The 12,436-nt window shown below is 47.2% G+C and overlaps 1 protein-coding gene across 1 annotated transcript in view; it reads left to right on the top strand.

Annotated features, from left to right (window-relative positions):
* The window catches only part of LOC119436498 (disks large homolog 5-like), a 123,146-nt gene that overhangs the window by 17,019 nt on the left and 93,691 nt on the right, over nucleotides 1–12,436 (top strand). Inside the window, exons 5-7 of the mRNA XM_037703358.2 lie at nucleotides 175–333; nucleotides 5,127–5,432; nucleotides 8,695–8,937. Of these exons, the coding sequence (XP_037559286.1) occupies nucleotides 175–333; nucleotides 5,127–5,432; nucleotides 8,695–8,937 (708 nt within the window). The remainder of the gene's footprint in view (nucleotides 1–174; nucleotides 334–5,126; nucleotides 5,433–8,694; nucleotides 8,938–12,436) is intronic.

Raw genomic sequence — 12,436 nt, 5'->3', positions numbered from 1 at the left:
TAGTTATTAGGATGTCAACATTTTCTGAAGCCATTTATGTGCAAGTCGTAAGTGCTTGACTGCTTTCCTTCTCAACCTCTGCTAAAGTTTCTGACCCACAGTGCAGTTTTGAATTGAAATGGTTGTCTTTTGCAGCTTGTTGTGACACATGCTTTTCCTTAATGACTTGCTCAGAGTAAAGCTGAGGACCACTGGCAAGAAATACTAATGATGAAAAAGGAGAACGGAGACCTGCTCGCTGAAAAGCGGCTTCTGGAGCAGGAGGTGAAGCGCCTTCAGAGGATAGTTGATGAAAAACAAAAGGAACTGAGTGAGCTTCATCACCAAAAACAGGTGAGTCTCTTGGCAGAGAGGTAATCAGTGTGTCCTTTGCTGCGACAGCACAGCAGTGCTGTGCCAGAAACAGTTCATGCTGTCTCATTGACTCCTAATTATGGTTATTAAAGGCTAACTGCAACGAAATTTCACTTGGCCTTTAAATGCTTAGTGTCAACGTAATCGTGGCAATGCCGCAGGGCTGGTAATTGTGTAATTTTCTTATTAGCAGCCTTTAAATCGCCTAAGCATACGACACGTGCACCTGGCGGTGAGTGGTAATGATGTGGATATGGGGAAAGTTTTGGAACCGTACATGACTGCCAATCTCTGAGTTGCGCCTAGGTGCCCAGGTGCGTCTCTCGCTCAACATTTGTAACTTAATGACTGTCTCTCTTGGCATGCTTTCTCATTGCACATGTGATTTGAGCTGCTGCAAGAATGCATACACATTGTGTGGCTGTCTGTGCTCGAAAACATACTCGAACACGAGTGTTGGCTGTGCAGTATACAGTATAGACCACTTATAACGTAACCGCTTATAGTGCAGGACTGGATATGGTTCGATCTTTTCGGACTCCCGTTAATTTTCCCATAGCACTCCATGTATACACATACTGCTTACAGTGCAGCCGCGTGAGACGAAATACCGGTTATAATGCGGCTTCCACGGGAAAATCTCGCGACAAGGGCGGTAGCGAGCACGCTTCTCAACGAGGTGCGCCCACCGATGGCAGAGGAGATCAACGAGGGCGATGTGGAGGAGGAGCATGAGACGTGGAGCATGAGTCCAAGGGCGATAAAAGCGTCGCCGCGCGCCGTATGTGCGAGTGAAAGCGCGCGGGGGACGCGCGCCTTCACGGAGAGCAAACGCACAGCGTAGAGCGAACGCGACTTTCGTTGCCCAAAAGGCCGTGGGGGTATGGGAGTGAAGGAGAGGGGGTGATGCTGTGCTAACTGGCGACCCAATCTCCCACGCAAAAGGAGCAAAGCTGGAAGGCAGCGCGGAAGGGAGGGGGCGGCTTCTACTCTGACAACAAATGCGTTCTTGTACTTTGCGCCTGGTCGGCTGTTGGTGTTGTCGCACCGTATCTTGAAAGTGATCTCCACACGGCTCTGACCTTTGTATGCGCTGTGCTTACGCCGCTCAGTTTCCGTTGAAGCGATAGACCGCAACGAACCTTCGCTCGCTGCGGCGGCCGTGCTTCTCCACGCCCGCATTTTGACTGGTTGTCTGCGGTCATCGAGTCTATTCTTGTTTTCTTGTGCGTGTTGACACCATGCTTGTTAATTCAGTTAGTAAGCGAATGTGTCAAGCTTATGCAGCCGATAAAACTACTATCTCTACTCCTTATAGCTCTCTACTAATTTTGCTATCGCAATTGATGCTTCGCCTTTCGGACGAAACTGAGACATTTTTTCAAATTATTACTTTGTCTGCTTCATGCGAAGATCGTGGGTACTTGGACATTAACCTTTCAACGTTCGTAAATTTAAACGGATGCAAAACTCCCAGTCGCACGCTTCGATTCTCGGATACGCGCAGCTGCGTGGCCTACATGTTTTGCCTACGTGCAGGGCTTGAAAATCGTTGTTTTGGTTATAGTGGGGTACCGCTTATAGTGCAGATATTCCCGACTCTGACGACTTATGTTTTAAGTGGTCTACACTGTACAACGCTCCATAGAGGGAAGCCGAACACATGTTTCCTGTCCCAGCTTTCAGAGCGCAAGCGTGCACCATGCCGCAGCAGGCAAGTGTGACACAGACCAGCCAACACGCACAAAGCATGTAAACTGCACTTTATGGAGCTGCACAAGCTACAGTTCACGAGCAGTCACTTACCTATGCAAGATCTGCTCGTCGAATGCTTTCTCGGGATGACTATAAGTACTATAAGCCGTGATGGCGCATGAAAAGCAAAGGTAAGTTGTATTCAGGGATGGTATTCTCGAGTGATCATTTCCAGTCAAGTATCATCTTCGAGACATTTCGCGGGTCTCCTTACGGACACGTCGAAGTAGACGAATGAAAGCCTTCCCGACACAGTGCCGGAAACGCGGTCCGCAGGACTGTATGCTACATTTGTCATGAAGGATAATGCAATGCAGCGACCATGGTGAAGATGCGGTGACGAGCCATGCAGGAATACTATGCTGCCAGAGTGATATGGGCGAAACTTTACCACCGCCGGAGTCCAGCTGGGCCTCAGCTACTTGTCATGCTTCACTACAGATGGTGGTACTTGTCTGATTGGTTGACGAGTCCGGCATTTCCTGCGGGCGTGGCAGTGGCTGATGAAGTCAGATATGTCATGCCAGAGATGCTAAGATCGCTGAAATTTTACCCTGCATGCTAAACGTGACCTGCAGCAGCGCGGCTATCAGTTGTGGCCACAGTGCAAGCGCACAAGTACGCAGACTCAATGAAGGCACAAACTCGCAACACGCTCGCTTCAGTGAACCCGAACTGTATGTAGGCCAGTATGCTGCTAGTCAGCCAAGCTAGCATTCTGCTCCAGTGGTTCTGGCATGAGATAGGACACGTTCTATTCCCACGCCAGCCACCCTAGACTGTAGAGTATCCAATTTTCGCCAACATAGCGTAACTGCACCGTGCGTGAATCACGTCTGCTTTACACCAGACTGTATCCGTGCCTTTAACTTGGTCACCCCAGTGCGCTTTTCTTCTCCGAGCGGAGACAGAACGCAACGAGGCTCTGCTTGTTGAATGTAGACAACGAGATACAGAAAACCGTTTTGTCTCGGAGAATACTTCGCATTGAACTTTGCAGGTGCGCAACGGCAAGGGCACAGCACATGAAGCAGCTAGCAGAGTATACTATCTCTGTGGCTAGCAGATGTGTGGGACCTGTTCGCTGATACATGGGAATGATATACAAGCAAGGGAAGCAGGCGATCCGGGCGCTGGTTCTATACAGTCTAAATACTATGTCACTTCCGGGCAGTGGTAAAGGCTAAAGGTTTTAGTTGTGGTATGAAAAAAATAGATTTTGGGGAGAATTTTGTAAAGCACCCACTCGCATTTCAAATGTGAAATTTTCCACAGAGGCTACTGTACGTTTAAATTATCTGAAACGGGCCTTTTTATGTGGTCCAGAATTTCGTTGCAGTTGGCCTTTAAGCAGTGAATGTTCCCACTAACTGTTCACAGATGGAGTCATAAGTTTGAATGCGTTTGTTTGGATTGGTTTGCACCCTACCAAAGCCTGAGGTCAACTGGCAACTGGCTAGCTGTAATGAAATTTCACTTCTGCTATATTGCTTGTGAAATAGTAGTATATGCTATTAAAACAATCTTGGCAAAGCTGCAGAGCTGTTAATTGTATTGTCTAATTTTTACAGTGAAGCTGTTAAGGGCTCACTCTTCGATGGTTGCGTCCGGCAATAGAAAAAAACTCTCATTGGCTGTATGCTGTATGTGCGAGTGAAAGCGCGCAAGGGCGAAGGACGCAGGCTTTCACGGGGAGCGAACGCACGGTGGAGAGCAAACGCGACTTATGTGCAAGTGAAAGTGTGCGAGGGCGAGGGACGCGTGCTTTCACGGGGAGCGAGCGCATGGCGGAGTGGTGGGCGAGGAGGGCACCGAGGCACCCTAGACTGCGTGTGCGTGCCCGCTCTCCCGCTGCGGCGCATGCGCGCAGCCCTGCCGGCCTCTGCTGCCTGTGTCGCCGACTCTCTCTGGGCTCTCGCCCGCCTCTCCCCTAACAGTGTCGACAACGACATTTAGCCGTTCCATTACGTAGCCAGCGTTTTGACAGCGGTTGTGTGAGGTCACACAAATAACGGCCACAACTGTTGTCGACGGCGGCGGCGTTTTGCCCACGTTTGCACCGAACGCACGCGGCGTTGGTGACGTGTTTATGAAGAGCATGCCAACCTTTGCCGTACATCCTATGGCGGTGTACCGTAGCGACCATAAGGCCATGGTCCCTGTGGTCACTAAATAAATGAAAACCACCGGATCATATATATTTCTTATTGTTTAATAGTTAAAATAACCAATTACACCATCACATCTCAATAGTCATAATTGGAAATACATAATTCCCACCATAGTACAGCATCGCTGGTCTTCCATCTCCACCTCAGTGGAAGGGCTGACAGTTTTTATTAGTAGTCCTTCAATAGCACCCAAGCAGATTTGTGCACCTGGTGGTTAGCGGATATGACACAAGTTCCAGACCATGGCATTATTATTATTATTATTATTATTATTATTATTATTATTATTATTATTATTATTATTATTATTATTATTATTATCTATGCAATACAAGTGATACAGGGCGAGTTTCAGCCCATTTCAGTTTAAAAAAATTGTGGCAAATGTTTCCGTCATTATATCTTTTGCATACTTGTAAAATTCTTGCAGCTGTTGCAGAAGCAAGTGGATATCTAAAATGCATGCATAAGCAATGTTCTAGAATAAAGCACTGTAATCTTGTTGCCTTTTATTGCTTGCACTGATGATTTTCTCCTCCTCGTGTTATCAAATTGTAGAGCACCTGTGAATGCTTCTGTCAAAAAAGAAGCACAGACATTAATTCTAAATATTCTCTCATAATCTGCTTCTAAGAATGTGCACTTTCTAAGAATGTGACTGCTACTACCACTGTTTGTGGGTCCTTTGTTTCTTTGGTGATTTCACTCCTGTAATTGACAGCGAAAGCCAGCTGGTTGTATGAATAAATTAATGAAGTATAGAAAACAAAAGAAGCTGCTGTATTTTTGTTTGTTTTGTTTTGCTAGTCTTGTTCCTCAGTAAAACTGTGTGCTGCTGCCTTGCAGGAGGGCATGATGGAGACTGGTGGTGAGGCTGCCTACCGGCAAAAGTGCAAAGCCCTGAAAGAGGAATATGACACTTTGCACAAGAGGTATGCGGACTTGACAGCGGCTCACAGTGCACACATGGCACGCCTGGAGCTTTGCCAAGAGGAGCTACAGCGACTCAAACAGGGGGCCGAGGAGGCCCTAGCTGAGCGCAATGCTGCCCTGCGTGACCGTACGGGCCTGCAGCAGCAGTGCACAGCTGCCATTCGCCAGTGGGACAGTGCACTGCGTGAGCGCAATGAGGCCCGTGACCAACTTGCCAAGGTGTGCACAAGAGATAGGTGTATGACATCTGTCCATAAAAGTTGTGCAGTACATAAAAAAAAAAAAAAAAAAACTAATTTCGCAACCTTTCAGATGCATCAGTGAGGTCACCTTCAAAATACTCCCCATTAGACAATATACACTGGTTCTATCTCTTCCATTGCTAGAAGCACCCTTGGAAGTCTTCTCCTGCTTCAGCAGCGTTGTCGTTTCCTTTTGAATTGTCGTCACATCCCTGAAATGCCGCCCCTGAAGCACCAGTTTGCACTTGGGGAAAAAAAAAATAATAATAGCGCCGCAGGAGGCTAAATCCGGCAAGTAGGGAAGGTGCTCCAGCACAGTGATGGAATTGCGTGCCAAGAAGCTTAAGTACTTTCAATGCAAATTGCGAAGTGACATTATCATGGTGCAGAATCCAGCGCTCTTGACAAATGTGGTCGCACGTGGTGCACACGATCTTCCAGGCGCTTCAGGACCTCCATGTAGTAAGCTGCATTGACAGTTGGACCTTGAGGTACAAATTTGTGGGGCACAATTCCATGCAGTCAAAAAACACAATCAACATGAGTTTGATTTTTGCTCTGTTCTTCTGCACTTTTTTTGGCCTCGTCTCATCTTTTTATTTCCACTCCTTGCTTTGCGATTTCAGCTTGATGTCATATTCTTAAATCTAAGTTTCAATGCTGGTGACGAGACAGAGAGAGAATAAACTTTAATAAAAAGAGCACGCGAGCGTAGGTAGCTCCCCCGCTCTGCAGTGGGTGGTCCCCTCAGTCCAGGAGTCCAGCGGCCTTAGCTGCCCTTCTCGCTCGGTTGACCAGGTTGAGCTGGTCCGTCGAGTCGGAGCTGGACAGCGCTGCCTCCCATTGCCGTGTGGTGGGGTGTGTTATGGGTGTTAGCTGTGGTGTGTTTGCGCAAGCCCATACCATGTGGTAAAGTGTTGCACATTGATCACAGTGTGGACATTTATAGGAATACAGCGCAGGGTGTATGGCGTGGTAAAGACTGAAATGTGGATATGTGTTTGTTTGGAGTTTTCGCCATATTACGGCCTCCTCTTGCGTCAGAGAATTATGAAGTGGGGGTAGTGTTCTTCGTGAAAGGCGATAGTGTTGTAGGATGTGAGTGTAGGTTAATGGTATGGGCTCTGGTTGGGACTGCTCGGCGCGGTCATCTCGCGGCTCCCGGTGTGCATACGCTCGGGCATAGGCGTGTGCCTGCTGATTGCCGCGTAAGGACTCATGCCCCGGAGTCCACACGATTTGTATGTATGGTGGCAGCTGGTGCGCTCCATTCAGAATGCGATGTGCAGCCCTGGAAATTTTGGCCCTGGAAATTTTGGCCCTGGAGTAATTTCTGCATGCCGTCTGAGAGTCCGTCAGAACTATGACGCAATCCCACTGCGGTCTCGTCGTGATGGCTAATGCTATCGCTAGTTCCTCTGCCTCCGCAGCGCTCACTCTGGAAACCGACGATGCATTTATTTCGGTCCCGTAATTGTCGACTACGCTGGTGACGAATGCGGTGTTTCTTGCGGTGCTGGCCGCGTCTACGTACAAGACATTGGGGTGGTTTCCATACTTTCTCGCGAGCGCCTGCGCTCGGGCTTGTCTCCGTCCGATGTGGAAGTTTGGGTGCATGTTCCTGGGAATCGGTGAGACGTACATAGTTTCTTGTATTCGTGTTGGGATTTTGGTCAGTGCGCTGGTCTTCCGTACGGAATATCCAAGACGTTCCAAGACGCAGCGTCCTGCTATTGTGCGTAGTAGTCTTTCCTTCTGGCTTACCAGGTGGGCCTCTATGATTTCCCGTGCGTTGTTGTACACCCCTGTCTCCTCGCTCGGGCTTGTCTCCGTCCGATGTGGAAGTTTAGGTGCATGTTCCTGGGAATCGGTGAGACGTACATAGTTTCTTGTATTCGTGTTGGGATTTTGGTCAGTGCGCTGGTCTTCCGTACGGAATATCCAAGACATTCCAAGACGCAGCGTCCCGCTATTGTGCGTAGTAGTCTTTCCTTCTGGCTTACCAGGTGGGCCTCTATGATTTCCCGTGCGTTGTTGTACACCCCTGTCTCCTTGAGGCGAAAAGTAGCCGTTCCGGGTGAGAGTCCGAGCGCTTGTTTATACGCCTTGCGTATCAGCCGGTCGAGTACCTCCACTTCCGCGTTCCTTAAATGTTAATATGGTGTCGAGTATGCAATGCGGCTCACAATCAGAGCCTGCACTAATCGAATAAGGTCCTGTTCCTTGAGTCGTCTCTTCCTGCTAGTAATTCGTTGAATCATGCGCAACATCTGCGTGGTCGTGTGTTGTTGCTGGTGACGACCCTTTTCAAGAATTCGCTGTCTGAAGTTTTCCAATAAATGAAACATTCTTTTCATTGCTACTTTTGTTCAGGAGTCGGCAGTTTCAGCACCATCTCAGTGCAAACCTTTTTCGTTTCCAAATTTGCAGTCAAAATCTGGTGAATGGACGAGTTTTCTTGATATCATTCTAACAGTCATTCGGTGGTCACTGAGCATAACAGAATCCACACGATCTATGTTTTCATCTTCGCACGAGGTGGAGGGATGTCCTGACCATGCATTGTCCTTGGGGTCTTCACGGCCTTCCCGATTATGCTGGACCCACTTGAACAAAGTTATTCTCTTTAGGTAGTCCTTTTCATAGGCCTTTTACAACATTTCATGAATTTCTGCACCATTCTTGCTCAGTTTCACAAGAAATTTGATATGGATCCTTTGTTCTGTCTGTTCGTCGATCTCCATTTTGACAGATACAAAAAATGGGTTGCACAAAAAGTGCATGTATAAAATTCTGCCTTGTCATACAGCATCTGGCTCATACTCTTGGGGGGAGTGATCCTTTTGAGTGGAGAGAGCAAGAGAGCGGTGCCGCTACACCCTCTCCCACTTTTTTTACTGGCTCATGCATGAACTTTTGGGACAGACCATGTACATTGTATATGCTATTGTACCATTTTCACCTAAGGGAAAATGGTGTAGCTTAGGAAGTTTAACAAGTGGTCTGTTTTGGATCACTATAATAAAAATCTGAGGAATGCTCAAAAGTGAAAATAAAATTTTGCTAACTGTTGGCAGTCCTCAACCTTGGAATTCATATGAGGAATCCTGTGCATGCTTAAGGCCAATTCAGCATTGCAGCAGTAATACAAGTGGTCAGAACATACTTTTTGAATACCACTTGTAGCTAGCGTCAGACTTGGTTACTAGCTTTTCCTCTGTTGCTTTTGGTATCTCCAGGTGCAGCAGCAAAGGGATGAAGCCATGAAGGAGATTAACCAAGCCATGGCTGTGCGCATTAAAGCCTCCAAGGACCTGTCTCGCTTAACTGAAGAGCGTAATGCAGCTGTCCAGGAGTACACCCTGATCATGTCAGAACGGGATTCTGTTCACAAAGAGATTGAAAGGTTGCAGGAGGAACTGCAGGAAGCACAGAGCAAAGCACGACAAGCTGAATCTGCCCACAAAGCATCTCTTGATGAGGTAAGTGAATTCAGATTTATCCTGCTAAGCATGCGCGTTTGGCTTAGGACAATATGACTTTCCCAATATGTTGTTTAACTAAAGTCATTTCAGACGTGCAAGGAGAAAGCAAACAGGTGGCCACCGGTTAATAGGGATTACAGGCCAAAATGCCTTATTTGCATGAATACAACACTAGTTTTCTTTTCTTCTTCCTCCTTGTCAGCTTGTGTTGTATTTGGAACCATGCTTTAAATACAGTAGAACCTCGTTGATACGATTTCGTTTTATACAATTTCCCGGCGCCAACGTTCGCGATTGAGAACACAGAAAATGCTCCAATACAGTTATGATTTTTAACACGACAGTGTTAAAGGCCCCGTGTCACAGAAAATCCGGCACTGGTGCCGGCGTTTGCAGCCCAAAAAATAATCCCGAACCACCCCAATCACGCAGGCCCTCCACGTGGCGCAGAGGCGTTAGTGAACTAATTGAATTTCTCAAAGTAAAATGCGTCAGAAAAATTGTAAAGTACGACTTAACCACAACCTACAGACGTGGGATAGCGTCGAATTGTAATTTGAATATACGAGGAAATAATTTTCTTACGCGGAAACTGAAACACAAACCCCTTTTCCAGCATTTCTACCACTCATACAGCGGCGCGCCCCAGTTTGTTCCTTGCAAAAACACCATCCACATGGCGCTCGCCTCCTCAGCAGCTGCGTGTGGAGGTGAAGTTGGAGAAAAAAGAAAGCTGCAGTTGCTGGGAAGCCTGATAAGCAGTCGGGGATCCTTGAATGCTACCGCGTTCCACTCTTCAAGGCGAAGCTTAAGCATCCTCAAAAATTCTTTTTTTTAACCAGTTTATACGTTAGCGGATAACGCTATCTTTTGGCACCAACGTTCAGTGCATCGCCAAACTGTGAACGTATATGTTTTGCGGTTTTACGGCTGCTAGAGCCCATGTAAACACAAAAAAGACGCGAGGCATGTGCGATTGAGAGCAGTAAGTGCCCACCTGTGTCACGTTAAAATATGGGCACACACTCGGTTTCCTCTTCCAGTGCAAGCAAATCCTCTCACAAGTTGTCGCACGTTGCATTCACAGCTATCGCTGCCAACTCTATTCCAATAAGTATCTTCACCTATCTGTGTCACAGTACACATGGCGTATAGGGCAGTTGAAAGGCGTACAGCACGCTTTTAATGGGCGATAACCCAAACACACCGCCCTTCCCTGCTGTAGGCAGCGCAAAGTGATTGCATGTTTAACTCTGGTAACATCGTATTTCAGTGTTGCCTACCAGCTTGGTTTCGTTCCGGTTTCCTGTCACCATCTTAAAACACTACTCTATAGGAAAACAACAAGGCACATCGCGGTCCGCTCGAGCCCCACCAGCTCCACGTGGGGTGTCTCGTCTCATGCAGCAATGATTCTCTCTCCCCGAGTGGGCACGTTGATACTTTCCACCAAAATGCCCCGCCTGATGAAGCTGCTGACCCTGACTGAATTGAAGGAGCGCTAGTGTAAGCCTGCTGAAGCCACAAAAATGACAATGTGCATCTCGGGCCACTCAGGCCCCATCAGCTCGGTGCTTGTTGGTGTCTCGTGTTGCAGCGATTCGAGCCGCGCTTCGCATTACGTAGATGTCTACTACATTTGAGTCGGCCAAATTTTTTAGTGACTTCTGATCGTATATTTTCCTGGCTAGTATGTATTTTCTCCCAATTTTTTCCCAAAATGTATGAGCGAGGTTCTACTGTATATTGTGAGATTATTCCTTTCCCAATTTTCCACTTCAATATGTGATGAGCTTGGCAACTGTGTATCCAAGTTCAGTGGCAATGTGAACCTCCCAAGAGCAGGTGGTGTGGGTTCACAAAGTGAGTGCAGTTATAGCAACAAGGAAATGGGAACGATGTTGTGAAGGAGTCCCAGTATGACAAGATGGCATATCTATAGTCGACAGGGGAACAGCGCAAAAAAACACGGAAGACAAGAAGGGAGACACACACCAGCGCTGACTGACGACTGAATTCTTTATTCAGACAGGAACACAAATATATACCTAAAGAAAAAAAGGGTACATCACTGCGCATGTACCCTTCTTTTCTTTAGGTATATAATTGTGTTCCTTTCTGAATAAAGAAGTCAGTTGTCAGTAAGCGCTAGTGTGTGTCTCCTTTATTGTCTTTCATGTTTTTTGTGCTGTTCCCCTGTCAAGCATTTACCGACTAGCCCAAGCCTTTACGGTGTTCCATATCTATAGACTGTTGGTCCTACATCCTGGTCCACTACAGCAATATGTACATGTCCATGCAGTTTGACTGTGCAAATGCAGCTGCGTCAGCACATGCTGTAGGTGATTCATTACCACAATGGGGTGTGCAGAGGAGTGCTTATCATGCTATGATAACAGACACTATTCTATGGAGCAAGAAGTATTGTGGTGATGCCAGTGCACTCAGGTGGCTAAATAGTGTCACCACTGAGTACAAAGGAAGTGTATGACTTCTGGCAGAGGCACGACAGCACTTCAGGCATGTTCCTGTCCTTTACATGCACTTCTATGAAAGCGATGTAGCGATGTAGAAAAACTACTCTTGTGCTCCATATTTTGTCTCTCAGGAGGACACACGCCTCTTCTGAGCACATCTCGCCACACTACATCCGGACCCTGAAGCCGCACGCGGAGAACGATTTCCTGAAATCTGTGCGCAATCACTATTGTGATTGCAATGAGCAGTGCTGCTCTGTTTCAGTGTTGGCGGAGGGGAGAGTGCAGGGCTTGTCTACTACAGTTGAGTCCCGCTACAACGAAATTTACGGGGCACGCGAAAAATTTCGTTGTGGCGGAACTTCACTGACGCGAAATTGGTATGAATATATGTACACGAGGGGGCAAAGGTTGAGACATACCGAAGGCAGTCGATACAGTGTCAACTTCACGAGAGAAAGCATTTCGCTCTGCTGTTACAGCATTTTTCGTATGTTGCGGCCGACGCCTAACCTAACACGTCTGCCCGGCCGATCGCGAAACTCATTTTGCGGCACATGCATCGTCGCAATGAAGCGGTTTGAATTTCACTATTTCACTCCATATTTATGAGAAAGTCGGCAAGCTTGTGCTTACTGGAAGTTTTATTGTTTTTACAGCCTGTCTTTACTGGAAGTTTTATATTTTTTTACAGCCTGGATTTGTTGCGCTTCACGGCAAGCAAAGGCGTTACGCGAGTCTCACAGTCCGTTAAAAGAGCCATCGCAATGTCATTGTCGTGGGTTCTGATAACTTTTCTGATGAGGCGAAAAGGATCCATTACTTTCAAAGCAGTCGCCGGAGTCGGTGTGTCTACCGGATTGTCATTTTCCCAAAACGTATGAGCAAGGTTCTACTGTATATTGTGAGATTATTCCTTTCTCAATTTTCTACTTCAATATGTGATGAGCTAGGTAACTGTGTATCCAAGTTCAGTGGGAATGTGAACCTCCCAAGAGCAGGTGGTGTGGGTTCACAAA

The sequence above is a fragment of the Dermacentor silvarum genome, chromosome 1 (assembly GCF_013339745.2).
Source record: "Dermacentor silvarum isolate Dsil-2018 chromosome 1, BIME_Dsil_1.4, whole genome shotgun sequence".
NCBI classification, from domain to species: Eukaryota; Metazoa; Arthropoda; class Arachnida; order Ixodida; family Ixodidae; genus Dermacentor; species Dermacentor silvarum.
The sequence above is the reverse complement of the archived record's forward strand: the minus strand, read 5'-3'. Positions and strand labels throughout refer to the sequence as shown.